This window comes from Phyllopteryx taeniolatus, chromosome 3 (assembly GCF_024500385.1).
Source record: "Phyllopteryx taeniolatus isolate TA_2022b chromosome 3, UOR_Ptae_1.2, whole genome shotgun sequence".
In the NCBI taxonomy this organism is placed as follows: domain Eukaryota; kingdom Metazoa; phylum Chordata; class Actinopteri; order Syngnathiformes; family Syngnathidae; genus Phyllopteryx; species Phyllopteryx taeniolatus.
In genome coordinates this window covers 27,025,628-27,051,441 of record NC_084504.1, presented here as the reverse complement: position 1 = coordinate 27,051,441, position 25,814 = coordinate 27,025,628, and the positions used below count along the sequence as shown (strand labels likewise).

Below are 25,814 nucleotides of genomic sequence, written 5' to 3'. Positions count from 1 at the left end.
TATTCATTGGAATATTAACAATAATATGAAGTCGAAAAATGAATCCTCCCATATACCCGCTTACCTAATTGTAAGCTCCAGCAGCAGAAAATGATGACAGAGACAAAGCAAAATACTCTATAACTTTTTACTCCCACGTGAATTAGACATTACAAATGATTTTGTAATGTAGGCTTGACTCGAAAGCAACATTTTGCCATTTCCAACAAGTTCAACATGAGAGCTATTTTTGTGTGCCATGCGTCTCTCTCCACGTCATCTAGCCACGGAACTAGATTGTCCCATCAGACGGAATTACCCGCATCACTCAATGAAATGCAATTATTGATTACGCTGCTCCCCCTCGCTGCATGCCTCCCTCCCACCGTCCGCCATCCCTCTGCCTCCGTCTCCTCTTCTGAAGTACTGCAGCGAGAGAAGACTGCGTCGGGGAGGGAGGGGGGTGGGGGGGGGGAATCACGTTGTGCACTTCATTTACGTCGGATCCACTTCTTTGTTAAAGAAATGCCCATGAGATTTATTCAACATACATCGCACAATGGGTTTTAAGAAGCTCTCTCTACTTCTGTTGCCATCAATGAAGGTAAGTCTTTTTTTTCCCTCCCCCATACATTTTCAAGTTGCTAAACCCATTAGTCTCATGTGAATATTTCATCTTTTTTCAGCTAAATGGTTAAAGTGAAAAAACATCTTTTTTTTTTTTTTTTTTTTTTTAATCTTTAGTAATGCTTTGGGTTGTGTTTCACAAAAGGGATTATTCATATTTTTGTTGCTCATTTGTTAAAAGTTATGCATGATGGCTACCTGCGATGAAACTCGCATTATTTGTGAAAGTGGGCCACAGTTAAGATTCATTTAATATGATTAATAAGAATTTCAGTTTCTTTGCCGTTTTCATTCATTGTTAAAATGATTCCTCAAATTCACGGCGACTATTGAGTTTGTAAATTGCTTGTCTTGCACCACAAGATTGGACACATTCATGATGAGCTTTTACAATGGATCTGTTTATTCTCTGGCTTTTGGTGAGATTGAGACACCGGCCCTTGATAGGAGCCGAGTTTTTCGGGTTGTTGGCCGTGGACTTTGAGGCTATAGAGCAACGCAGCCGCCTGCCCTGGGGCAGCCGGAGCACTCTGTCCGCCCCCCCCCCCCCCCCAAAAAAAGGGCTGTGAGAGCAGGCAACTGACTCACCCGTGAATTGCACCTCGTCGGGCAATGAACGATTTACAGGCTTGCAACCACTGAACCGGAAACCTGTGGCAAAGTGCTTGGCAAGTAATATGAACATTATGCTATGATGCTCTGCAATTTTCAAAAGTCTGTTAGAGTCATTTATTTTCTGTATTGGGCTGTTTTAATCACACTACCCTGCCCAAAATTTAAAAAAAATGGCACACCTCAATTAGCTTATATAACCATAAAAAAAGCAAGTACAACATTTCTATACCGTGGTATCAAGATGGTTTGGTTTGGTTAGTAACACTCATGTGTCGGTCTTTGATACTCTGACCTGTCTTTTTCAACATAAAAGCATTTTGAACTCATGATGATAGTACGTTCCCGGCACTACTAGTGCCTGTGGGCAGTGAAGCAGAACCACAAGCACCTGTTTCTCTCCATTATTTTGACAAACAAGGAGGAGATTCAGCAGATGTTTCATTGTTTGGTTTCGATCATGGTTAATGACTGAAGTTCTTGCATTTATCTGACAATGTGCACCCCACTAAATCTCAATGGATACACCATAAGGTTCCGCCTGAACGAGACAAAGCTGGTGTAGGTAAATGAAGTATAGGAAGAATAGTGTCGTCAGGGATGTCTGTTGTCATTTTGTTTCCCCGGTAATCTATTACCAACAACAACTACCACCCACAATGTATCCCCTGGATTTTGACATTGTTGCCAAAAGAGCAATGTTATTAATAGTTTCCATGGTTCATTTGTACTTTAGAGTTTTAACTGGTTGACATATTGTCCAGTGAAAATCATTCATGCCATACCAGCATTTTTCAGGATAAAAAAAAAAAGAAAAAAGTTTACGAGCGTTGATTTGCGTCCATGAAGAATGGTTGGCTGCGAGCCTTCTGTTGATGTGCTTCTCAGCTTTCACGCAAGTGGAACGTTAATGACTTAATAATTATCTAACATTTTGGATGGCTGTGATGGGCAAAGGAATTTCAAAAAAAAATATATATATATACTATTTATTAGTCACACCGATGACACTGATCGTCCGGCGATGGCGGGCATCATAGCGTAGTTTTCAGCATTAGCATTATAGTTTTTCAAATGGTAAGAAGACATGAGGCAGCAATATGAATATGAATACAGATTTTGCACGTTTGTTGATATGAGACGTCATTTTTTTTTTAGGTTGACGTGTTTGACTTTTGTTTGTGTGTTGTCGACTGCCAACGCCCACTGCAACACGCAAACACATGCACTAGCACATTACAGTAGCGCATAAGAGTTTGATCAAATCTCCTAATGGAAGACATCCCATTCCGGTTGCGCCTTCTTCCAGACGAGGCCACGACTTCTCCATTTTGATGGGATTACTTGCTGCGCTGCCCACTTAGAGATTGGACCTGCTTCTTGTTGATACTAATGGATCAAACCAGCCGTGAGGTGTCCGTGGCGTGCCGGTGAATGGCTTTCAAAGGGCAGAAGCTGAATTTTTGAAAAAGAAGCATCTGTGATTGGTCATTGAGAAGTGTTCAACATTGGTGAAATTGAGCCTGCTGTATTTAGCTAATTTAAAATCTAATTTAAAAAAAAAGTCCAAACTGATGCTCACATGTGCAGAGGCAGATTGAAGTGAAAAGTACAATACTCCTTCTTCTATAGATTTTATTTTTTTTTGTACATTGGTCAACATCTAGTCTAGAAATGCACTGCCCAAATTTTTTTTACTCCACAAAAAATATCAAATGGACTTCTTTTATGAATCAAACAGGCTTCTAATTTCGAGTCAAAATCTATTATCTTTTTATTTATTGTATTTTTTTAAATGTATTATTATTTTTTTTAGCAATATACAAGTATGCTATATGGACTGGATTTGTAAACACACACACACAACTTTCATAAATCTCTGAGTTCTACACAATATGCTTCGACATCCGCCACACATGAGCATGTGATGGAGAAATATGTAGGAGATCCTTCATTAAATGGCACTCGGCAAAGTGAGGGGAAGTCCGAGAATCAGAATTGTCATCAGCACTGAATTATACACCTTCATTAACACCCATATTTGTGTAACCTAACAAACGTATTAAAACAACAAACACATTCATAACACCATGACCCTATACAATATAGCAATACAAATATAAGGCCGTTGGTGGTTGTTGTAATAGATGAGAACACGGAAAATGGCCAAGCTGCACTACTGCTGTCTTGTTTGCAAGTGTTTGTTTGATTGCGATTGCTCCTGTTGCCACGTGCGCAGTCGGGGGGCCTCTTCTGCTGCGGTCAGGCGGTCTTCCGTGAGCTCCGGTGTCTTCTGAGCTTCATCACGCCTGATAGCACACCTCACCATGCACGCCACTGATTTTCTGACAGGCAGACACCACTAGGAGCTATGTGAGCATGCTTGTCGTTGTGCAAAGACTTAAGGGGGAAAAAGAACAGTTTGTTTCAGCAACATAGCCTCATCCTGCAGCAGTCATGCCCCTGAACTTTGACGCCCCCGACTGTTAGTTTAGCAAAAAAAATAAAATAAAATGGAGACATTTCATTTGCTCTTTAGCTAGAAGCTAACACTTCCAAAAATAAGAGCCCATTTCTTTTGTGCTATTTAAAACGGTACACTGTATATGGTTCTTTTGCTCGATAAAGGACTATCGCCGATACCAGTGACAGCATTTTAAAAAAAAAAAAAAAGATTGGTCCTCGTTCATCACCACAGAAGTCATCCGATGAGCCAAAGAGATTAGTGGAGTCACCTTGAATCAGCAGTGTCATTTTGTCTAGTAAAATTGCATTATGGGAGCTGGAGCTGGCCCTGTGATTTGTGTTCTCCTGACAAGGCTTCAGTGTTCATTAGAGGCTGTGGTGAACAGCTCCGAGACGCACGTGGAGGGTGCGCTCTGGACGGCTCTGATCTCCCGGCCCTAATCTTAAATCAGTCTACCATTTACTTTTACGTCAATTTCAAGTATACTCTTAACAGTATACTATTCAAAAAAAATAATAATAATAATTAGCTCAGTCCAAACCTCTTTAACAAAATGTAATATAGTCAGACCATGCATGGCAAGATATAAATATATTTATATTCTATATACACACTTTATATTTATATTCTATATATACACTTTAGGATCCCCCCCCCCCTTTCAACTTAGACACCATCAGAAAGTAAGCACACGTCACAAATATTCAAACACTTTCAAATGTATGGCACAAACTACCGCAACAAGTGCCGCTCAGTCCTCTGTGAGTCGCTCTGATGCGCGTGGCTAAAAAGATCAACAGCAGCCATCAATAGGGGAGAGCTCCAATTGTCCAATTGCTTATTATCCTTTAGATCATATGCAATAATGTAATATAACCCTGTCACTTATGAAATATATTTTACAGCACAAGACAAAGGAATAACGCAATAACTTCCAATATATCCATTATTATGATTTATATATATATATTGATATTTCAATAAATATGTGGACAAAGAAAAAGAATAAGATTCCCCACTTCACATTTTGTCCTTTGTTTGAATTTGTATATGTTTATTTCAAAGTGAATTGCAAATTGCGTTTTAATGTATGTTTGCCTGCCATACAATAATAAGGAAAAAGCAGGCCGCACTTTTGAAATGAGACGTTGAACTGTGAGTCATATGTGCGTGAAATGACATTAGACGGGGTCTCCCTCTCATTAGTGCTGGCTGGGAAGGGACCTCGCCAACCATTGTGTGTTATTGCGCATACATGTTTGGATGTGTCTGTTGGTAAAATATTGTATGAAATGACCAGGGTGTCATGTAACATGAAATCATAATTTACACCGGGTCTCAATTGCACAAATGCTTTCTCACATTTCACAGCTGAAATATGATAAGATTGTCAGTCCCATCGTAATAAACCTTCTCTTTATTGCCGGTACATTGATTTTGGCCAGTGTCTTATTTAATTGCCTTGTGTACCAACAGAACATGAGTTTGCAGATTCTACATCCTTTTGTTTTCAATACCCAAAGGCCAAGCATGAAATAAGGAATAGACAGAACAAACCTGTCAAAAAAATGTGATTACAATTAGAGAGCAATTGAACATTGAAGATTGTCTTCACACGATTTAAAGGCCTCGGAGAATGCGAGTGACCTGTCGGCGGTTCGTCACAATTACGGATCTCTACGTGTTTTGGCGGACATTACCAAATGATGGTTCTCTTTTTTGAACGAGCCGTCTCTTACACTTGCTCATCTCTCATAGCCGGCGTAATGATTACAACATACATTGCTTTTTTTGTTTTTTTTTTCACCCTAATGAATTGTATTCTGTATTCTGCTGCTTTTTCAGACTCATTGATCTGACCGTTCCCAGTGTAAACCAGCTCTTGCTCGCCTTCCCACTACAGCAACTGGTTACGCCAGAATGGAGGACACTTACAATAACAGGACTTCCCTGGTTAAAGGGGCCAAGGATATGGTCAAGGAGGCAAAGCGGCAGGCGACCAAGAAGGTCAACAAGGTGGTGGACCGTGCCGCAGATGAATATTCATCCCAGCACAACTATTCACGATTCCAGGACGATGCGGACGACGATGAGGATTTCTACAGGAATCCGCCTCGGCAAGATGGCGAGGGTTACCACGACATTGACGAGGGCTCCAGCGACGCCACCGAGGGCCACGACGACGAGGACGAGATCTATGAGGGCGAGTACCAGGGGGTCCCCTCCACGGGCGACAGGAAGCATAAGGAGGGCCAAGTGGCCCTGGGGCAACCGACGTCGGACGCGGTGAGGGACAGAAAGGAGCTGGATCAGGAACGACAGGCGGACGAGGAGGAGCTGGCACAGCAGTACGAGCTCATCATCCAAGAGTGCGGCCACGGGAGGTTCCAGTGGCAGCTGTTCCTGGTGCTCGGACTGGCCCTCATGTCGGACGGCGTCGAGGTCTTCGTGGTGGGCTTTGTGCTTCCCAGCGCCGAAACAGACATGTGTGCGCCCGATTCCAGCTCAGGATGGCTCGGTGAGTGAACCTGCGTCCTATATGTGTGCGTATGTATTTACATGTCACGTGTCCTATCAATCAAACTTCACAAACAAACCAGCTTTGAATATCACAAGGAACCTGACGCTGCAACATCTCCCACCTTTTCTGGCTAGAATGAAACATAGCTTAGTGGTTCACATTGTTGACTTTTGTGCAGTCACTCAACATTCTGCATTTGGGGTTTTGGCCACCTTTCAGCCTCAATCATCCGGGATAGGCTGGTCGGAAAATCCACTTCAAAGCCTTCTTGAGTTTAGTTTGTTTTTTTTCAATCCAATTTTGAAAATTGCTGCGATTGATGCCTACAAATGCCCTTTTGGTCACTGCCCTGTCCCCAACCTTTGCACGCCGCCGGTCAAATTTGGTGTTCACATTGTTCGGAATGGGAATCCTGCAGCAATCAGTCCCATCCTCCATATTTTTGATCCTGCGCTCTCCAATCGACTATAATAACTTAGCGACTGCCGACCCTGCCTTTATTGAGAACTAAAGGATTAGTGCCGCTTGCCTGTAGTGTGTGCAAACATGTCATGTTTCAGTCTACATTTGCGTGTCACAAAAGATTTGCTGTCCCCAAGGCTGGCGTCAGGTTTAAGAGGGTAGCGGGTTTTGCTTTCCCAGTGTGCTGAGCAGCGGTCCCAGCAGGCCGGATGGCTGCAGGTGTACGATCCATCAGCGCAATGTCGTGCGCAGGGATGGACTCACTCACTGTGTCAGCGTACCAGAGCGGCTTTAGATTTTCGGTACGTTAGGATATGCTGCTGCTTGGTTCACATCAACATGCACAGAGGGTACCTTGCTACGTTGTGAGGATAAAAAGTCGTGACGCATCTCTAACACAATGACATAACAATTCTGTGATTGAAGTTTTGGAGAACAATTAGCGTTCCATATAATTTTGCCCCAGTGTACAAAGAAAGGATGAGAAGAGATTGGTGCGCTAGCATGTGACCTTATAATCATGACATTGCAAGGGGGTGAAATTCCTAAATTGGAGATCTTAGACCACGATATATAGTTTACAGTATGTCTGTGTGACTTTCATTCTATCCTAGTGGTTGAGATATTGCATCTTTATTTTTCAAGTAGACCTATCCATGCAAGCGCTTTTCTTCCTCTCTAGTCAAGCGAGGTCTCTTAGGCATTCATGCTCGATACGCTCGGCTCGTCCCCGTCCGTGACTCCATCGCTTATCCTCCCTCCCTCCCTCCCGCCTTCCTTTCTCAGTGCTTGTCTTTTACTTAGTGGTCTTCCCCCATTCTCCCCTCTTTGTTCCCTCACTGAATGCCCGGAGGCTCCTCCCTGTTGAGGTGAACATGATTAGTGTATATGTGTGCGAGTACAGTATGTGTTAGCATAGATAGCATCGATTCACCCCCCCTATGACATTGTTGGCATCCTTTAGGAGTTTTCAGTGTAATTACAGGCGACAAAATGAAGTTAGTTGTGGTGCCGCGGTAATATTTAATTGTCTCGATGGACAGGAAAAAAAAAAGCGAAATCTGATAGCGACGAAAAATGCATCACGAGTGGTAAGCTGCATAAATTGCTCGAATGTACAACTATGAGCATATCATCTGGCCTATTATTCTAATAGCTAGAAATGTAAAATAAAGTCAAATGAAATGATGAGATAAAATTCAGCTTTTCTTGAGTGCTGGTCAGATCTCACACACACACACACACACACACACACACACACACACACACACATATATATATATATATATATTATACTCATATGACAGGAAGCAAATTGGACTTGGAGAAGGCGTTCGACCGTGTCCCTCGGGGAGTCCTGTGGAGAGTGCTTCGGGAGTATGGGGGACCGAACCCCCTGATACGGGCTGTTCGGTCCCTGTACGACCGGAGTCAGAGTTTGGTCCGCATATCCGGCAGTAAGTCGGACTCGTTCCCGGTGAGGGTTGGACTGCACCAAGGCTGCCCTTTGTCGCCGATTCTGTTCATAACTTTTATGGACAGAATTTCTAGGCGCAGCCGAGGCGTAGAGGGGGTCCGGTTTGGTGGCCTCAGTATTGCATCTCTGCTTTTTGCAGATGATGTGGTTCTGTTGGCTTCATCAAGCCGTGACCTCCAACTCTCATTGGAGCAGTTCGCAGCCGAGTGTGAAGCGGCTGGGATGAGAATCAACACCTCCAAATCTGAGACCATGGTCCTCAGTCGGGAAAGGGTGGCATGCCATCTCCAGGTCGGGGATGAGATCCTGCCCCAGGTGGAGGAATTCAAGTATCTTGGGGTCTTGTTCACGAGTGAGGGAAGAATGGAACGGGAGATCGACAGGCGGATCGGTGCAGCGTCTGCAGTGATGCGGACTTTGTATCGGTCCGTTGTGGTAAAGAAGGAGCTAAGCCGAAAGGCGAAGCTCTCAATTTACCGGTCGATCTTCGTTCCTACCCTCACCTATGGTCACGAGCTGTGGGTCGTGACCGAAAGAACAAGATCCCGGATACAAGCGGCCGAAATGAGTTTCCTCCCTTAGAGATAGGGTGAGAAGCTCGGTCATCCGGGAGGATCTCAGAGTAGAGCCGCTGCTCCTCCGCATTGAGAGGAGCCAGATGAGGTGGCTGGGGCATCTGATTCGGATGCCTCCCGGACGCCTCCCCGGTGAGGTGTTCCGGGCACGTCCCACCGGGAGGAGACCCCGGGGACGACCCAGGACGCGCTGGAGAGACCGCATCCTTCGGCTGGCCTGGGAACGCCTCGGGATCCCCCCGGAAGAGCTGGATGAAGTGGCTGGGGAGAGGGTAGTCTGGGCGTCCCTGCTGAAGCTACTGCCCCCGCGACCCGACCCGGATAAGCGGTAGAGAATGGATGGATGGATGGATGGATGGAGGAAGCAAATGATTGGGATTTTAGTGTCAATCAAAAACAAAACATGGTTATCTTTGCAAAGGCAGAAAGAGTGTCTGACAAGCGTCCTTTTTTTACGATGATCTTTTTAAATGTATGACAGATTGAGTTTGATGGAATAATAATGTTATTTCATTTTAAACTAAAATCCATTTGAAAACGTGCGTCACATGAGAAGGAACGATGAAGATTTGCCTTGCGTGCGTGTGTGTCTGTCTCTGCGTGTGGGTGGGTGTACATGCGTGTGTGCGCTGGCGGTGAGGAAAATACACACTGCAAATAAGAATATGAAGAGAGCTGCTGTGTGGTGAGCAGTGGAAGAGCGATTACCAAGTTAAGAGGAGTAATGGGGAGGGAGGAGTGGGCGGATCACAGCGGGATGCTGGCACACTGGCGCTGTTAAGCGTGCCAACGTTGCGAGTGAGAGGCTTTGCCATCATCTCACACACAAAAGACATGAACAACACGCCACCCTATCGTCACTTATTTGGTCTTATTTGGGCTATATTTTTCGTCATGTCCTCATCTTGTTAGCAATTGTAGCCTTTTGCTCTCTGCTTTTCCTTTTCCTGTATGATCCACCTCCATCTGCAGCCCCCCCCCCCCCCCTTCTCTCTTTTTTTTGATCCCTGTTGCCAGCCCCTCTGTGTGGAGCTCCGGGGTCCAAGAGCAGCTGAGCATAGCTAAACTGCGGTAAGATGACAACATCACTGCAGAGATTACCAGCACTTGTTCGGAGCAGCTCCAACAATGGGTGGGAACGTGTCTACATGTGTGGGCATGCAAGGCATCGGGTTGGGGGGGGGGGGGGGGGGGGGGGGTGGGGCAGAGGGGCTTGGCCGGCAATGTCCGACAGTAGGAAACCGTATCTAACGTCTCTCCCATTAGAGCATCATTTGATTTCATGGCAATTATCCTCACTTGTTACTGTAATTGAGATTGGATCATGGCTGATGATTTTTAATTGTATTTTTTTTGACCCCTGCAATTGAGGCACTAACTTGTGCTACTGTCATGTGATTCCACTGGAAACCCATTCCCTCTGAGCTGACTTATTTTCCGCAGCGGAAGCCAGAATCCGATCAAAACGACACACAATGTAGTCAAAAAGTGATTACTCATGATGACACCAAAGAGAATATTTAAAAATGAAACATTGAAAATGATCCCTATTGTCTCTCATGCTCCCCAAAAAACAACAACAACAGAACATCTCTTTCAAGTATTATCCAATTTGATCCATTTTCTGCGTGTATGTAGGCTCAGAAGCTATACAACCGAAGTTTTATCCAGCTCTGAGACCGATTACACGTTTCGCAGCAATATAAATCATATATATATTATATTATATACTCACAACATGATTGGAAATCATCATTTCAGTATTCCTGATTTTTTTTGGGTGGTTTCAGCACATTCAGCAGACGCACCCCCACGGCGTTTGAGAGCTGAGAGGAATGCCTTGATTTATTTTTTTTTTCCCGGTTTTGAGTCCTCATTTGAATATATATGGCGATTTCTTCTTTTCAAGTGCGGCAGACTTGTTAACATCACTCTTCTCTGTGGTGTGTCAAACTTACAAAACATTAGATTTCCAATGGACAGGGCATAATTGAGCCCAATCCCTATATGTTTTCCGTCCCATCTTTGAATTGGCCTGATGTTGTGAGTGATGTGTTTTGACATGCCGACACAGGATCCTGGCCAAAACCTTTTGCCTCAGCCTGACAAGTCTCCTGACGCACTGTCATTTTCAAGTCCATGTGGGTCACCACATCCAAACTTCTGCTGTATTTTACTCACGTCAATGATGCTTGTGTACGAGCTGACTTCCATTCGCACAGTTGCCTTGTGTAATGTATCAGAAACGATACTTTTCTTCTCGCAGTGGTTTCTCAGTCAGCCGCAGTTTGTCTTTCAACTACGCTCAACTGAACTGACGTGTATCGATTTTGTTCCTCTTCTTTGTCTGCAGACACGTAAGAGGTTTTTGTTTTTTTCTCTCTCATCTAAATCAATGGCGGCGCAGCAGTGTGTGACCGTACAAAGTGCTGAAGTTTCATGAATTAATATGCCTGCCTGTCCAGCTTTATCATTTCACACATGTTCTTTATTGATTAGCTGACTGCAGACTGAATGTCAGCGTGATGCAGTGCTGCATTATTTCATGCTCCATCGGGTGGAAATGTGAACTATTAAGAAGAGTGCACACCCACTGGCCGCAACATTAGGTACCCCTGCATGATTCCATAATGACTATTAGGGCTACACCTGCTACACTGAGTTGAACAAGGAACATTTTTAAAATACTGGTGAAAAAAAGGGTCGATGTCACAGGAATACAATGAGTTTGCAAAATCACATTCAACTTTTCATATTGAAGGATTCTACTATTGTGTATCTTGACCAGATCTTCAACAGTCCTCATCGTAATGTTCCCCCCCCCCCCCCCCCCCCCTAATAATATTATGATCGTATCCTCGTAATATTATGACTTTTTTTCTCATAGTATTCATTATCGCCATTGACAGTCAGAGCAAACTAATTGTGGTGGTTGTTTGCAATAGTATACAGAGAACTGTTTATATTTCCCTTCTCATGTTGTCGAAAAGGTGACCAGTAAATATATTTGTTCGCATTACCTTTGTAAAGGCAGTGTGGCCGGTGAAAAGTTGCAATACTCACAACGCATTGGTTGCGGCCACAGAAACCAATATTATCTTGCCCTGAGATGAATCCCGACCTTTCTTTTGGCCATTTAGCATTTAGCGACAGACCTCTCTTTGTACCATGATGTTATTTTTGAGTTACAGTATATGTGACACAACAGTGTACTGCCCTGCTCTTTATTGGGGCCAGCGCTGCTGACATCATGCGCCGAGATGGCGTGCGGCAAGCAGGACAGAACATCGATAAATTCGTTGCGTAACGGACTGTCCTGTGCAGGGTATATTCATTTGTCAACTGCTTTTAATGCGCTGCACGTAGGAGGGAGTGCAGGTGCTGTCTTCTTCTATTTGGCGCCAGTACGCTTTCTAAAGTTGAACAAATGCACGATATAAGATGTGGATTCCCCCTGCCTTATTGCTCGGAATTTGTGCACCGTTCCTAATGCAGCACGTGTGAGCCGCGCATCGTTGAAGACTTTTGTTTCATTCCCACTCGGATTGATGCAGGGAGGTACGTCGTAGATGTTTTGACCCCTGCAGCGAGCTCGGCAGATATTGCTCACAGCTAAGGCGAGGAGCACCGAAGACATTATCGAGAGTAAATGCACCTTGCCATTAGGTCTATTGCAATGAGGACGTTTACTCATCCACGACTACGATCATACAGTATACACATCCGTGTAGGTCAGCATATATCAAGATGTATTCATTATTATGATTATTATTCTTTTTTACCAACCATACGATCACGATTAAATAAGTCTGCCTTCAGAATGCAATCACAATGATCAACGGACACAATTACGACAGTCTCGTAGGAGCTTTAATCCTATTTTTCATTTCATTGAAGAGATTAACAGAGTCATAATACGTTATTTCAATTCAATTCAATTGGATTTGCGTTTCATGCTAGACGACGCTCTCACCCTTCCCCTAACCTATATTCTAAATTCTATGACTCGACTTCGATCCCGGTGCACGTGGGGGGTTTTCTACGGGCGCTCTGATTTCCTGTCACATTCCCAAAATAAGCTAATCGCGTCGCCTTCAAGAAACGACAACGAAAAAAAGAATGCATTATGAATCATCATATGTTTGAATCATATTTCTAAAGCTCATATCTGTTGGCTTAGTTGTGGAATATGGCCTTTGCAAGAAAAACAGCTGGCGTTAACATACAGTCCACACACACCTGTGCGTCTCCGCTTCTCTTGGCAGGGAGCGTCGTTTACCTGGGGATGATGCTGGGAGCGTTCTTTTGGGGAGGAATGTCCGACAAAGTGGGCCGCAGACAGTGCCTCCTCGTTTGCATGTCCACCAACGGCTTCTTCGCCTTCCTGTCGTCTTTTGTCCAGGGATACGGCGTCTTCCTTGTTTGCCGCCTCGCCGCCGGGTTCGGGTAAGCCTGCTGAGACTGGAGGTCACGCGTGGGCCGATATGTTTGCTGAAATGATTTGTGAAGGTCAAACTAGGGCCGTGTCCATCTTGTGTTCCTTTCGTATCGAGTATTTCTGTCTTCATCCTTATTATTGCGCCCTTTGCTGACAAAGAGCTTGAATCAATTTCATTTGAGGATCGCTTAAAGACTAATTCACTCTTCCTGCACAGCACAGGGACTCTAAAACACTTTAAATATATCTGAGATGGGTTTTTTCCCCCCAGAGAATAAAATGTTCCCATGTTGTTGCGAAAGAAAAGTACTCTCTCCAACATAAGGCACACCTAAACAATTGACAGAGATGTATCCTGCCTTTATAGATAATAACCCATTTTGTATCTGTTTATTATTGTGGTTGGTGTCACATTTCTAATATTAAACAAAGCATCTCCAAATGAAATGGTGTCATTCACAACTGAGCAATATAGCTTTTGTGAAGAGAGAATTTTTTTCTTATCTAATGTTGTGTCCAGCAGGTATTTGTCAGTATATATATATATATATATATATATATTAAAAAACAAACTTTTATGCACATTTTTTTGCTAAAATTACCATAAATATAAATATATAATAATAGCAATAGTATAAAGAAATCATAAATGACATGATATCATTTTGTAAGTGAGAAACCCTGCTCAATACATGAGTAATTATTCGTTTTGTGTACTCACGTTGTGATGTTGTAACTGTTCCTTTTTGAGGAGTTCATGCAGTAATTCCATCTGTAGCTTAGCGTAATTCAAAACCTTGAAATCAAGACAAGTTGTATGGCGTGTGTCATGTTGTGCTCTATTCCAAGTAATGTTGATATCGAAAAGCCTTTTGAGCCTAGTTCTTTAATTAAGGATCACAAAGTAATCGCATCAGATGAAGAAGGTTGGGAAAACATTTACCGGGTGTGTGTGTGTGTGTGAAACAGTAGGAAATCTCTAATTTCGACTTTTCTCTGCTTCTTGCAGGATAGGAGGTGCAGTGCCCATTGTTTTCTCTTTCTTTGCAGAGGTTTTGTCGAGGGAGAAAAGAGGCGAACACCTGAGCTGGCTCTGTATGTTTTGGATGATTGGCGAGATCTACGCATCTGCCATGGCGTGGGCCATTATCCCGCATTATGGTGAGTTGACCAGCTTTGTCGCTCTTGTTTACGCTTAAACTAAACATCAAACAAACTTTGCCTCAAATTCAGCTCGCCTGATGATAACCCATCATGTGAAATGCCCTTGACGGGCTAACAAATCGCATCGGTGTGGTGGTGTTGAAACCCTTTAAGCAACGGATATTTGAACACAAACTATGGAGCAACACATGTAGACAAATAATATAAGCATACCGGGGAGCATATATATTTTTATCCTCTGTGAAGAATGACTAATAATCACTGGGCTTAGCAGCACTCACCACAAGGAGCAGCATAATGAATTGAAGCAAAAAGTGTGACTAAAACAGTTAATTGTTCTATATTCTTTTAAATGATGTCTTTAATATATGTTTTATGAAGTACATTTTTTTTTTTGTACATTTTGGAAGGCTGGAACGGATTAATGGCATTTCCATTCATTTCAATGGTGAAAGCTGATTTGAGATATGAATGTCCTATCTAAAGGCACCATCGTATTTTTGTAGTTACTTAGTAGCAGTGTTAATATGAACCTTAAAGCAATATTTCCCAACCTTTATTGAGCCCAGGCACCCATTTTACATAGAAAAAAAATCTCATGGCCCAGCACCACTAAACAAAAAGATTTACCGCTATCAGTATGAATACTGAAATTAGGATGATCTTCACTCACTTTACTTACCAATTTACTACTGGAAGAAAATTTGTCACTATATGTCGCTGGCATAGAGAGATGAACAAACATATAATTTGTTACGAATGAATACAAATTTCCTGAAAAATGAAGTGTAATTGGATAATTTCCCGCGGCACACCTAATGACCTCTGAAGGCAAACCCTGGTTGACAAAGCTTAAAACATCATTATATCGCGTATCATTGATGATATTTTTTTTCTCTGCAGAAATAATCTCCTCATAGAGCGTTGCTTTGCTCCCGCGATAAGGACAAAGTTTAAAAAGGTTAACAATATGCATGCATTCCTTGAAGCTGACACTGACAGTGTGGAGGATTTATCACGGTGTTCCATTTCACATCACCCATGGTAATACATGAAATAAGGGAAAGCGCGTTCTAATTTCATTTTCCTCATGTTTTTTTTCTTTTACATGTTCCACCGTGCCCCTCCTCTCCCTGTTTTGTCGGCTCCCTCTAACTGTCCTTCCTTTTATTACTTGTCCCTCCCCTCTCTCCGCTCTCTCTCCATTGCCCATCTTGACAAAGTGTTCTTCTTGATCAAGCATAATTCGATTTTCCTCCTTGCTTGACCAGGACAAAGCTTGTGCTCAAGGTGATTTATGGCCAGACCGCACTTTGGCCAACCTGTGATGTCAGTAACTGTGATTGCACTTGTCTGTGCCAGTGTGTGTGTGTGTGTGTGTGCGTGTGTGTCAGTGGCTGGCCGTGCATTTAGGACATGGGCCTTCTGTGGGGACTTAACCAACTTAATCCACCGCTATCACCTCCTAGTTATGGAAACCATCAATACTATCCAGAAAGGCAATATAACAGCATGCAGCTGTGCTACATACATCTGTAGCAGTTCACAATCAATATTTGTCCCATCATATGGCAAAAAACATGAACCATCTTAATAAAAGACATTGTACTCACCAGAGATGCTTTTTATTATTATTATTATAATTCCTTAGTAATTATTGCAGCTCGCTACAGATGTGTTTTGCTCGTCAAGTTTTAGTCTGAACATCCAATCGGAGGACGGAAAATGCTGACGTCATCAAGCGCAGGGTGAGATCGCATGTGTGTGTGCGCGTGTCCATACATTGACTCCATTCAACCATCTATACATTCATTGACTCTTTTGCCCAGCTATCCATTTTTATATCTCTTTATAATTGTAAATCGAGCAGTGTTTAAGCAGATGAAGCAATTTATCTTTATAGCTGTGATTATAGTAGTAGTAGTAGTAGTAGTAGTAGTAGTGAAGGAGTGCTAAACTGGTTCACCAGCCCGAGACAATTATGTACATAATCCCTGTAATGAGATTTCCAATAGCGTGAGTGAAACACAAACCCCGAGGGGAAGAAGCTAGGCACCATTTCTGTGCAGAAGGCAATCAATGCTGAACAACTCCATCCTTTCTCGATTTTCTCCTATCGCTCACTCTCTGCACACAGAAAAAGGCAATTAGGAAATAAAAGCAGTCTGACAAAAGGCCCCCAAAGGGCTCTGTTGAGTCGATACCTCAAGTGACGGTCACTGTTTTAAAATATATTTGAACATATTTATTCCAAAATGATTATATATCACCTGAAAGCGAGATGAGGTGAATTGTATTATGTTGAAATAGATCTCGATCATTTTTTTCATTAGATTTTTTTGCGTGCTCTCCAGTTCTGAAAAAAAAAAAAAATCAATCTCCTCGTTTGAAAACTAGCAGTGAGTATATTGCTATTAAAGAAGATTATATTTGGACATTTTCTGGCATAAACACGAACGTTAACACCGCGCGCTTCCTGACGACCACCTACGCCTGGTAATGGCTCAATGGCACTGCTCCCCGTGGAGAAGCATCTCTATGAGGCACGATCTGTCAAGAGGCGTGGGAGGTCACGACTGGCACTGCAGCATTATTTTCTTTCCCGGCTTCCTCCCAAAACCGAAATAAGTGACAGCACATTTCAATTGTTGTTGCTGGTGTTTTCTGGCTGGTCGATTGTGCGCAGTTTACACACTGCTCACAAGAAATCCGTTTAAATCACTTATTTCACATACAGGCAAAATGTATTGTCTTGTATTATTTCTGAATTTATTAAGACTCGGAGTGTGTTGTCATCTTATTTGTGCACCTCCAAAATAACTCTCAAATGACGTCATTTTGACATACTCGCACTTGGCAAAACGGGTCCAGTCCATGGTGTCCTGGCTTGATAAATCAGTACGCACAATGCTCATATAAAATGCGAAACACCTTAGCCAATCTAAAGGAAATGAGAATACATGTTACAATAATTATAAACATTTCAACCAACTGTTACTTCAACACACGGTGCAGCAACACATACAAACAGAGAATATATAGCAATACTCTCCAGCACATATTCTCAACCACAGCAGACACCACGGTGGTGCCCAGGTTGTTGTGGTACATTCAAAGCATGCAGCTCGAAATTTGGACTTGCCTGAACCCATTTGGAAAAGGACGGCTTCAAGAATCCACTGTGTGTACGTGTTGGGGTCAGGAACGATGAATTGTGAAAAAGCAGGGAACATTTGGATTATTCTTTGATCCACCCTCAATGCATGGCTTTGCAGGATGGAGTTTCAGCATGGGTTCAGCATACCAGTTCCACAGTTGGAGAGTGTTTGTGGTGGTCTGTGCCCTACCTTGCGTGTGTGCTGTGGTCGCACTGACCTTCATGCCTGAAAGCCCAAGATTTTATCTTGAGGTAGGAACACACGTTTTCCCCAAATTGGTTACAAACAAATGTTCCAAGCTTGACATTGTTACTGCAAATCTTTGCTTACTCTGCATTATGTTGTATTAGGCAAGAACTGCACTCAATGCAATATTTCCACGGCGGTAGTACCATTACTACAAACTGTTGCTTAGTGAGCTGTTGCTGATGCTACAACTATTTCTCTCTTTTTGACGCGCTGCCTGCTGACAGGTGGGGAAGCACGACGAAGCCTGGATGATCCTCAAACAAATCCACGACACCAACATGAGAGCGCGTGGGCAACCGGAGAAAGTCTTCAGCGTGAGTTTTATATCTCCCTGCCGCTGCTCTGCTTCGGATTCCTGATGCTTGAAAGGAAGCAAAGAGGCTTATTTTTGTTTCTGCCACAGCTGGGACAGGTTTTAACACTCTCTGGTTCTCATCTGCATGATGCCATTTCTATGTCATTCAGCCTTACTTGCAGTCTGAACTGCATGTTAAGGAGTCAATGCTATTGATGCTATCGGCTTCTGTGGCAGAAAATTACAATTGCCCAAGGTTTCATATTTGTCACAAATCAAATGATTCAGAACACAGTCACAACTGAATTCTTAAAAAGAGGTAACTTTGTACTTCAGACAAGGCATCCAAATTCGACCTAGATACTGCAAGTGAAACTAATTCTAACCTGATTATGCTAACTGTCATTAATGTATTAACCAGGTTAACAGGATAAAGATCCCAAAGCAGCTCGATGAGTTGGTCGAATTGAAGTCCGAATCCGGAAATCCGGTTTCCAAGGCTGTCTTTCGGCTGAAGGCTGAAATCCATGGGGTATGTTCTCTTTCCAATTTGTTTTCTCTCATTTGTCCCGCACCAGATTTGTCTTTCACGCAATTCTACACAATTCATATCTTGTCTCTCTTCAAGATCTATTTGAATCTCATGAAGTGTTTCAACTACCCGATGCGAGAAAATATGATGCGACTCGCCACGGTGTGGTTCACGCTGTCTTTCGGGTGAGTGTTCCAATGTCATTTGTGCTGTAGAAGAATCAAGTGCAATTTCCTCGCTCAGATAATAGCAATTGCATTTCTGTCATCGTGAGCTCTCGCCACACTGAGAAGGGGGGGGGGGGATGTTGGCCAAATCAATGACAGTCTCGGGATCAATACTCCTCAGTTTGAGCTGAGACACTTCGTAGTAAAGGCTGCTGGGGAGTAAAAACACCCTGAGAAAATTGGCAGTGTCACTCGACAGTCCATATTATTCTGATTTCAGGTATTATGGTCTGTCTGTCTGGTTCCCCGATGTCATCAAACACCTCCAGGCAGACGAATATGCCTCCAAAGTGCAAATCCACAACAGCGAACGCATTGAAGACTTCGCCTTCAACTTTACTCTGGAGAACCAGATACACAAAAATGGACTTTTCATCAATGATCGGTAGGCCGTTTCAGATCGGTGCATATTGTGTTCCGTCCATTTCCGATGCAGAAACTTCTGTTCAGATTGAGTTTTTGTTTCCTGCTTGTATTCAATCGAATACGATTATTATATATCGCCCGGTACTGTATATTGGCACCGAAGAAGACGGGAGTGTCGGGCTCCCCACACCCACTGAAGGAAAATGTCACTGTGCCCACTCAGATTCATCAACATGAAACTCAAATCCGTCACCTTTGTGGACTCAACGTTTCGTAACTGCTACTTTGATGATGTCACATCGGTGGGATCCTATTTCCATAACTGCACTTTTATCGATGCGTTCTTCTTCAATACAGGTGAGACGCTTTTATCCATTCTGAGTGTCTCGTTTCCGAACGAAATTGCGCCGAGATAAACTATGATGCGCGTTGTGCGCGCAGACATCGACGACTCTAAGCTGATCGATGGCACTGAGGTGGTCAACAGCACTTTCGCACATAACAAGACGGGATGCCAGATGACATTTGATGACGATTACAGCGCCTACTGGGTTTACTTCATCAACTTCTTGGGAACGTTGGCCGTTCTACCTGGGAACATCGTGTCCGCTCTTCTCATGGATAAAACGGGACGTCTGTCCATGTTAGGTAGGGCAGCTAGTTTGGGAAGGGTGCATCATGGAGATTGATATTGACGAGAATCCAGAATTGCAATGACCTGAATGAAAGTTGCTCAGTGTTGTTTTCTGTGGGCTTTGTGTCTTTCCGCATCAGGTGGCTCCATGGTGTTGTCAGGCATCAGCTGCTTCTTTTTGTGGTTCGGCACCAGCGAGTCCATGATGATTTTCATGCTGTGCCTTTATAACGGCTTGAGTATCTCCGCCTGGAACTCCCTTGACGTGGTCACAACTGAATCTTTCCCGACCGCCCGCAGGTAAGGGCTGTGGATTTGTCGCAATGTCATATTTCTTCACCCATTTTTGAGCTAGAATTGAACTGAATTTGAATGTTATCAGACACAAGATGTCCGGTCCGAGGTAATGGTTTAAATCTGACAGGTATTCTTCAATTTGCGATCTGTGCTCCTGTCGACTGTTTGACTTAACGAAAGGGTAGCGGCCTGTTTTGGCTTTTTCCGGTAGTTTCTTTTTTTTCCTCAAAAGATTCTCAAAATTACAGTGAGTCAGTCATCATCCTCTCACAGGACAAAGTTACAGGCCTCCCCTATGAAGATGGGATTTGGGTTATTCCACTCGACTTGTCTCTAAGCTGCTTTCAAACCTTACATACCGTTGTCTACTGTTCCGGTCAAAAGTGACTCATTTTGACATAAGCCAGAACTAAAAATACACTAAACGTCATTCTTTCACCTGAAATTGCATGACTTTTCCTCAAGTGCCCCAAGATACACAAAAATTCAATATTTGGAAATGTCATTCTTTTACAACAGGCGCGTCAAAGTTTGTGTGCACTGAGGCTGTCACGGGTCAAATTGAACCCGTTTTTTAATTTTACATTTACTATTATGCGTTAAATAGAGGGAAATGGTGGTAATGGTGGGAATCTTGAAACTGTACATGCCATAGATTTTTGTTTTACATGTTTTTTTTTTTTAAGGGACTGTGGTAACAGTGTTCAAGAGAGAACTTAAAACACTCCCGAGAACTGTCTGTGTACCTACCACATTTTCAAACATACGACTTTTGGTACTTTGACGGGTCATAGGGTAATCTAAAAAAAAAAAATAAAAATAAAAATAAATAAAAAAGATCTACATGCTAAAAATACAGAAGATAAGTCATACAGAGGTCAGAGGGTGCCTCGACACAGGCGCAAGAGCTGCACCTGCAAAAACAACGACCTGTAATGCAGCAAACAAAAATATACTTTCGCTTTGCTCTGAAAACTTGCTCAAGGATTCATTACCCATTTATTAATCTCAGACAGGCTACTAATACATTTTGAAAATATCTGCAGTTTAGAGTTTGATATCGGCAATTATTATGAGGATATTCCTGGCTCGGGACCAATTGATCCTTAACATTCTATGGGAAAATCAACAGTATGTAACGGTTAAGACTGTATCTACTGCTAGCATTGCTATCTTTTAACTGTAGGTTCAAATTGGTTCACAACAATTTGGTGATGTTCCCTTTGCTACGGATTTTTAATCACTGACAATGAGCGACAGAGGTCACTCATTGTCAGTGATCACAAAGACGACACACTCTTTACCACTTAAAGACGACTCTATAATTCTTGATTTAGTCTTCACTTCTCTCCTCCCAAAATCTCTCCACAGAGGAACTGGCTTTGGATTCTGCAATGCCCTTTGTAAGCTGGCTGCAGTCTTGGGAAACCTGATTTTCGGTTCTCTGGTTGGCATCACGAAGGCCATCCCCATCCTGATGGCATCGTCAGTTCTCGTGGGGGGAGGTCTGGTCGGCCTCCGGTTGCCTGATACCAGGGCGAATGTCCTCATGTAACACCAGCTTCGCCAGACTACAACCTAGAAAAAACATGGAGCTTGAAGGGGATAACAGATCATGGGGGGCAAGTGGCTTGGATCATACATGCAGTGGATATCAAAAGTCTACACCCCCTGTTCAAAAAATAAATAAATAAATAAATAAATAAATAAAAATCACACACTTGAAATCTGCCGAACGCATTTGGGAAAATGTCTTTCGCTCCAATGAAAGCAAAGGTTGAACTTTCTGCCCATTACTCCAAAGGGCATGCTTGGCACAAATGCAGCACTGCTCATCACCAAAAGAACAACATACACACAGTTGGTGGCAGCAGCGTCCTTTGTCTCGGGCACTGTTTTTTTTTTTTTAGTTGGACCTGGAGCCTTTGTCAAGGTGGAGGGAATTGTGAACAGTTCCAAATACTGGAAAGGGTTTGTACAAAACCTTGAGGCTTTTGAGCTTATTTGAGTTTAATTTGGGTTTACTCGGAGGCACTTTAAATGGTGCAATTTGTGTGCTGACTCCCATTGAATGGGATTGGTTAATTCTGAACACAGCCACACCCCCAATTACTCTAAGAGGGTGTGCACACTCGTTCAACCACAGTATCTCAGTTGTTTATTTTTACTATCCCCACTCTAAGATATTTGAAAACCTGACATTTTACCAGGGGTGTGTAGACTTTTTTTTAAAAATATCCACTGTATCTTAAATGTATTAATCATATCGAGCTTATTAGTAAAGCAGTGCAGCAATTTAAGCATACCGGTCAACAGTACCAGATTCTTCGCAATTTAATTAGCAATTGTGCGTATATTTTACGTGGAGATTTTGCAAAACAAGGCTGATAGTCGCACACGTTTCCTACGAAAACTTTGGTTTCATTTTGCTTTGGGAGGGATCCCAGTTGCAGCCAGCATCTTCTATGGTGTTATCGCCTGCCTTAAACTCAAGGCTTTTAATATTGATAGTCTTATTAAGAGGAGCCAGATGGGGAGAAAAGTGCAAAACAAGCCGTAATGAGCTCAGCCAACCGGCTGTGTGATAACGGAGGGAATCAATGATCAGACGGAGCGGACACACGACGCAAATGCACGGCAGCTGGTTTTGCTGCAAACATCACAACATGTTGCAGATGGTCAGGCGTAGTGCAGACAGGTGCGATGGAAAAATTCCTGAAAGCTCACACATAGACACACGTTCAGCTTGGACTGCACCCAGCATTTGCTTACATACTCTATTGGGAACTTCCCCAAAGTAGATGGAGGATACCAAGCCCTTTGTATTGCCTACCAACATAAAATAAAAAAATGCCATACTAAAAAAAAAACAAATCAAATGAATGATTGAGCCATACATTGAAACCAAGCCTTGTCCCCTTCATATTGTTCTATCACTCTATAAAAAACAATAATCCAAAAAATAACCTCAGCGCTCTTCCTCTGATTTTGCTTTATGTGGCTCGCTTGAGTAACCAACCTACGATAATGACTCAAAACAAATACTGAATGCCTTTTGAAACGTGCCTCTCCTGAGCTGGAGCAGTCTACCCGTCGTCATGTGGTACCCTGAGGTTGCAGGACAGAAACTATAAATATATAGAAAATATATATATCATATTATTATCATATTTCTGCGAATATATGTGAAATACTGTATGAGGAGTCAATTCCAATTCAGTTTGTTCTCACCTGTCCCTTTCTTTAGACATTATTATATACATGGACATTTCTATTTTTGTTGAAAAATTATTTTTCAAAAATTCAAATAGCAATTTACGTCTTTATGCAATTATTATGCCCTACGATTGGCTGGCAACCAGTTCAGGGTGTACCCCGCCTCCTCCCCGACGATGGCTGGCATAGGCTTATTATTATTTACTACGAGTAATATACCATTAGAACAATGCAAAATGAAACAACAATGCAACCAAAATGCAAATAATAACACTTATACAAAAACATATTACTATCAATATATTTCTATGTATTTGTCTAATACCATTACCATTGCAAGATAGGAAAATGTACTTCGTTTAATTCATGGCCAAAACACAAGATTAAATTCTGTACCCCAACATGGCGCTGTAGACAAAAAAAAAATGTTTCATCATCAAGCACCATTTTTAATACTATATATATATATATATCCAGTATCAGAAATGTTATGCCATAGTTAGTTGCTGATTAACCTGTTGGAGAGAAGTTAATTTTGCAAACTTTATTTTGCTTGAGGTATCGGGGTATTGGTTAAATGTACTGTATCTGTGTGTGAGAGTATGTGTTTGTGTGTGTGCGCGCGCACGTGTGTCTAAGCATGCATGTGTTTGCATACTAATAGTGTGCATTTCCGAGTGTAAATAATGTATATAATCAAAGCTGATATTAGTGGCGGTGTGGGATTAATGTGTATAAGCAACTTTGATTGCATTGTGTGCCCGCTGCTATGTCCATGCTGTGCATCGCTGCGAGTCCTTGGCTTCAGATTCCTACACAACTGCCACTCTTTCCCACTCTCTACTCTGTGTGTGTGTGTACTTGCATGTACAAAATCTGTTATTGTATGCTATTTTTGGTTTGGTTTTGAACTCTTTCACCAGAAAACGTCGGCAATATCCAGATGTTTGTTGAAGAAAAATGTGAATGTATCACTCTTGTAAGTTCTGTCCATCCATTTCATGGAGGTAATCAAATGTATGTGGACAATAAAGTTGTGTGTATCATTGTGACTATTGGGCCCCGCCAGTCATTGCAGCAAATTGCTGTTTTGAGTGTGAACATATGTTAAGAAGTGAAAAGGTGGCAAAGGCAGTTTGTGTTGCTTTTCGAAATATATACAATAAAAAATGATGTTCTCTTGCAAATGATGCTTTGTATCTTTTGTTTTTTTTCATTAGCATTGTGCAGAACCACACAGTCATATTACATTTCATTATATTACTTGCCAAATGTGGTTACCTCCTGTTTGTAGCTCACAATATGGTTGAGTGATCCACTATGAAAGAGAGTAGGCCTACTGTATTTGACTTTAGAGCATTGTTAGAGCATAGCAAGTACTGCTATCTTTAGAAATGATATTTTACGGAATATTAAGATTGTAATGCTCTCAGATGTGGTCAAGCATAACAGTATCGCTGATGCCTTTAAGTCGCATTATTCCCACGAGCAGGAAAAGGATGGATGCACATTCATACCTTCAGACTCCCAAATTTGCGCCAACGGTCAAGCTTAAATGTTCATCTTTGCTGATGTCACATCCGCCAATCACCAAGCCCTCAACGGCCCACATTCAGAATTCAGATATTACACATTGATATACTTATACTGCTACGCTTCATATTTTACCCGATTTAGTTTACGCTTGCTCTTTACTCTTCCATAGTAGGTTTCATACTTTCCAGCAGCCAGTGAAGCGTGGCAACATTTCCGGCAGGAATTAAAAATAAATAAGTAAATAAATACATTATAATAAATACATATATTTTCTGATTAACAAAGGCTGCCACCTACCGGCTACATAGAATAGTTGGGAGATAGACAAATTGAAAGATTTTCCATAAACATGGACTTTCGAAGCAGTATCATTTTTAATTACCCATGGAAATTCTTATGAAACGACTACTTTCACATTTTACATTCAGGAAATAGGTATATGCAATTACCCTTACAAACAGATTGTGATTATATATTAATTCAATCGTGTATGTTTCTTTTCCTGTTTAGTTACCATTTAAGATTAAAAAGACATTTTCAAATTTATTACCAAAACATACTTAAAGCAGAGGTGGCAGAACACTCGGTAATTAAGTAGAAGTCTTTGTAAAAAAAAAAGGAAGGAAGAAAAAAACTCGTAAAAGTCAATGTTCTAATTCAACTCCATGACTGGTGGCGAACGAACACAGATTCATAAATGTACTTATGTACAAAAATATATATGCATACCAGTATCAGACAACTTTTGACAACTTGACACTATGAATTTTTTCATTTTTTATTTATTTTTTAAACCCAGAGGTAATGTTGGCTCAGGGTTTTGCCAATGTTGAACTAAGTAACAAAAGAAAAAGCTAAATCGGCCACTGATAAAAATAGCTTCTTTTTTTCTTTCTTTCTTTCTTTCCTTTTTTTAAAATTTTTTTTTTAATAAATGGGATTTTTAGGACCCAAGGAATCATTCTTGGCGCAGAAAACCTCA

The 25,814-nt window shown here is 42.1% G+C and overlaps 1 protein-coding gene across 2 annotated transcripts; it reads left to right on the top strand.

The window, feature by feature from the left end:
- The first annotated feature begins 442 nt into the window (after window positions 1-442).
- sv2ca (synaptic vesicle glycoprotein 2Ca) lies at window positions 443-24,486 on the top strand. Of its 2 annotated transcripts, XM_061768039.1 has the most exons (13): window positions 443-583; window positions 5,531-6,203; window positions 12,986-13,166; window positions 14,168-14,319; window positions 17,598-17,731; window positions 17,954-18,043; window positions 18,446-18,556; window positions 18,653-18,741; window positions 19,004-19,168; window positions 19,373-19,506; window positions 19,591-19,797; window positions 19,924-20,083; window positions 21,452-24,486. In XM_061768039.1, exons 2-13 carry the CDS (start codon window positions 5,606-5,608, stop codon window positions 21,633-21,635), a joined length of 2,205 nt encoding a protein of 734 aa, XP_061624023.1. In that variant the 5' UTR covers window positions 443-583; window positions 5,531-5,605; the 3' UTR covers window positions 21,636-24,486. The 2 variants fall into 2 exon arrangements, with proteins under 2 accessions (XP_061624023.1, XP_061624024.1); XM_061768040.1 differs by lacking the exons at window positions 443-583; window positions 5,531-6,203 and adding an exon at window positions 11,804-12,278.
- The last annotated feature ends 1,328 nt before the right edge of the window (window positions 24,487-25,814 follow it).

Excerpts from the sequence above, each read along its gene's own strand:
- sv2ca (XM_061768039.1), top strand. The coding sequence starts at position 5,606 with ATGGAGGACACTTACAATAACAGGACTTCCCTGGTTAAAGGGGCCAAG. Across the intron at positions 18,044-18,445 it reads AACCGGAGAAAGTCTTCAGC|GTTAACAGGATAAAGATCCC; the intron begins GTGAGTTTTATA and ends TGTATTAACCAG. Across the intron at positions 19,798-19,923 it reads GGGACGTCTGTCCATGTTAG|GTGGCTCCATGGTGTTGTCA; the intron begins GTAGGGCAGCTA and ends TTTCCGCATCAG.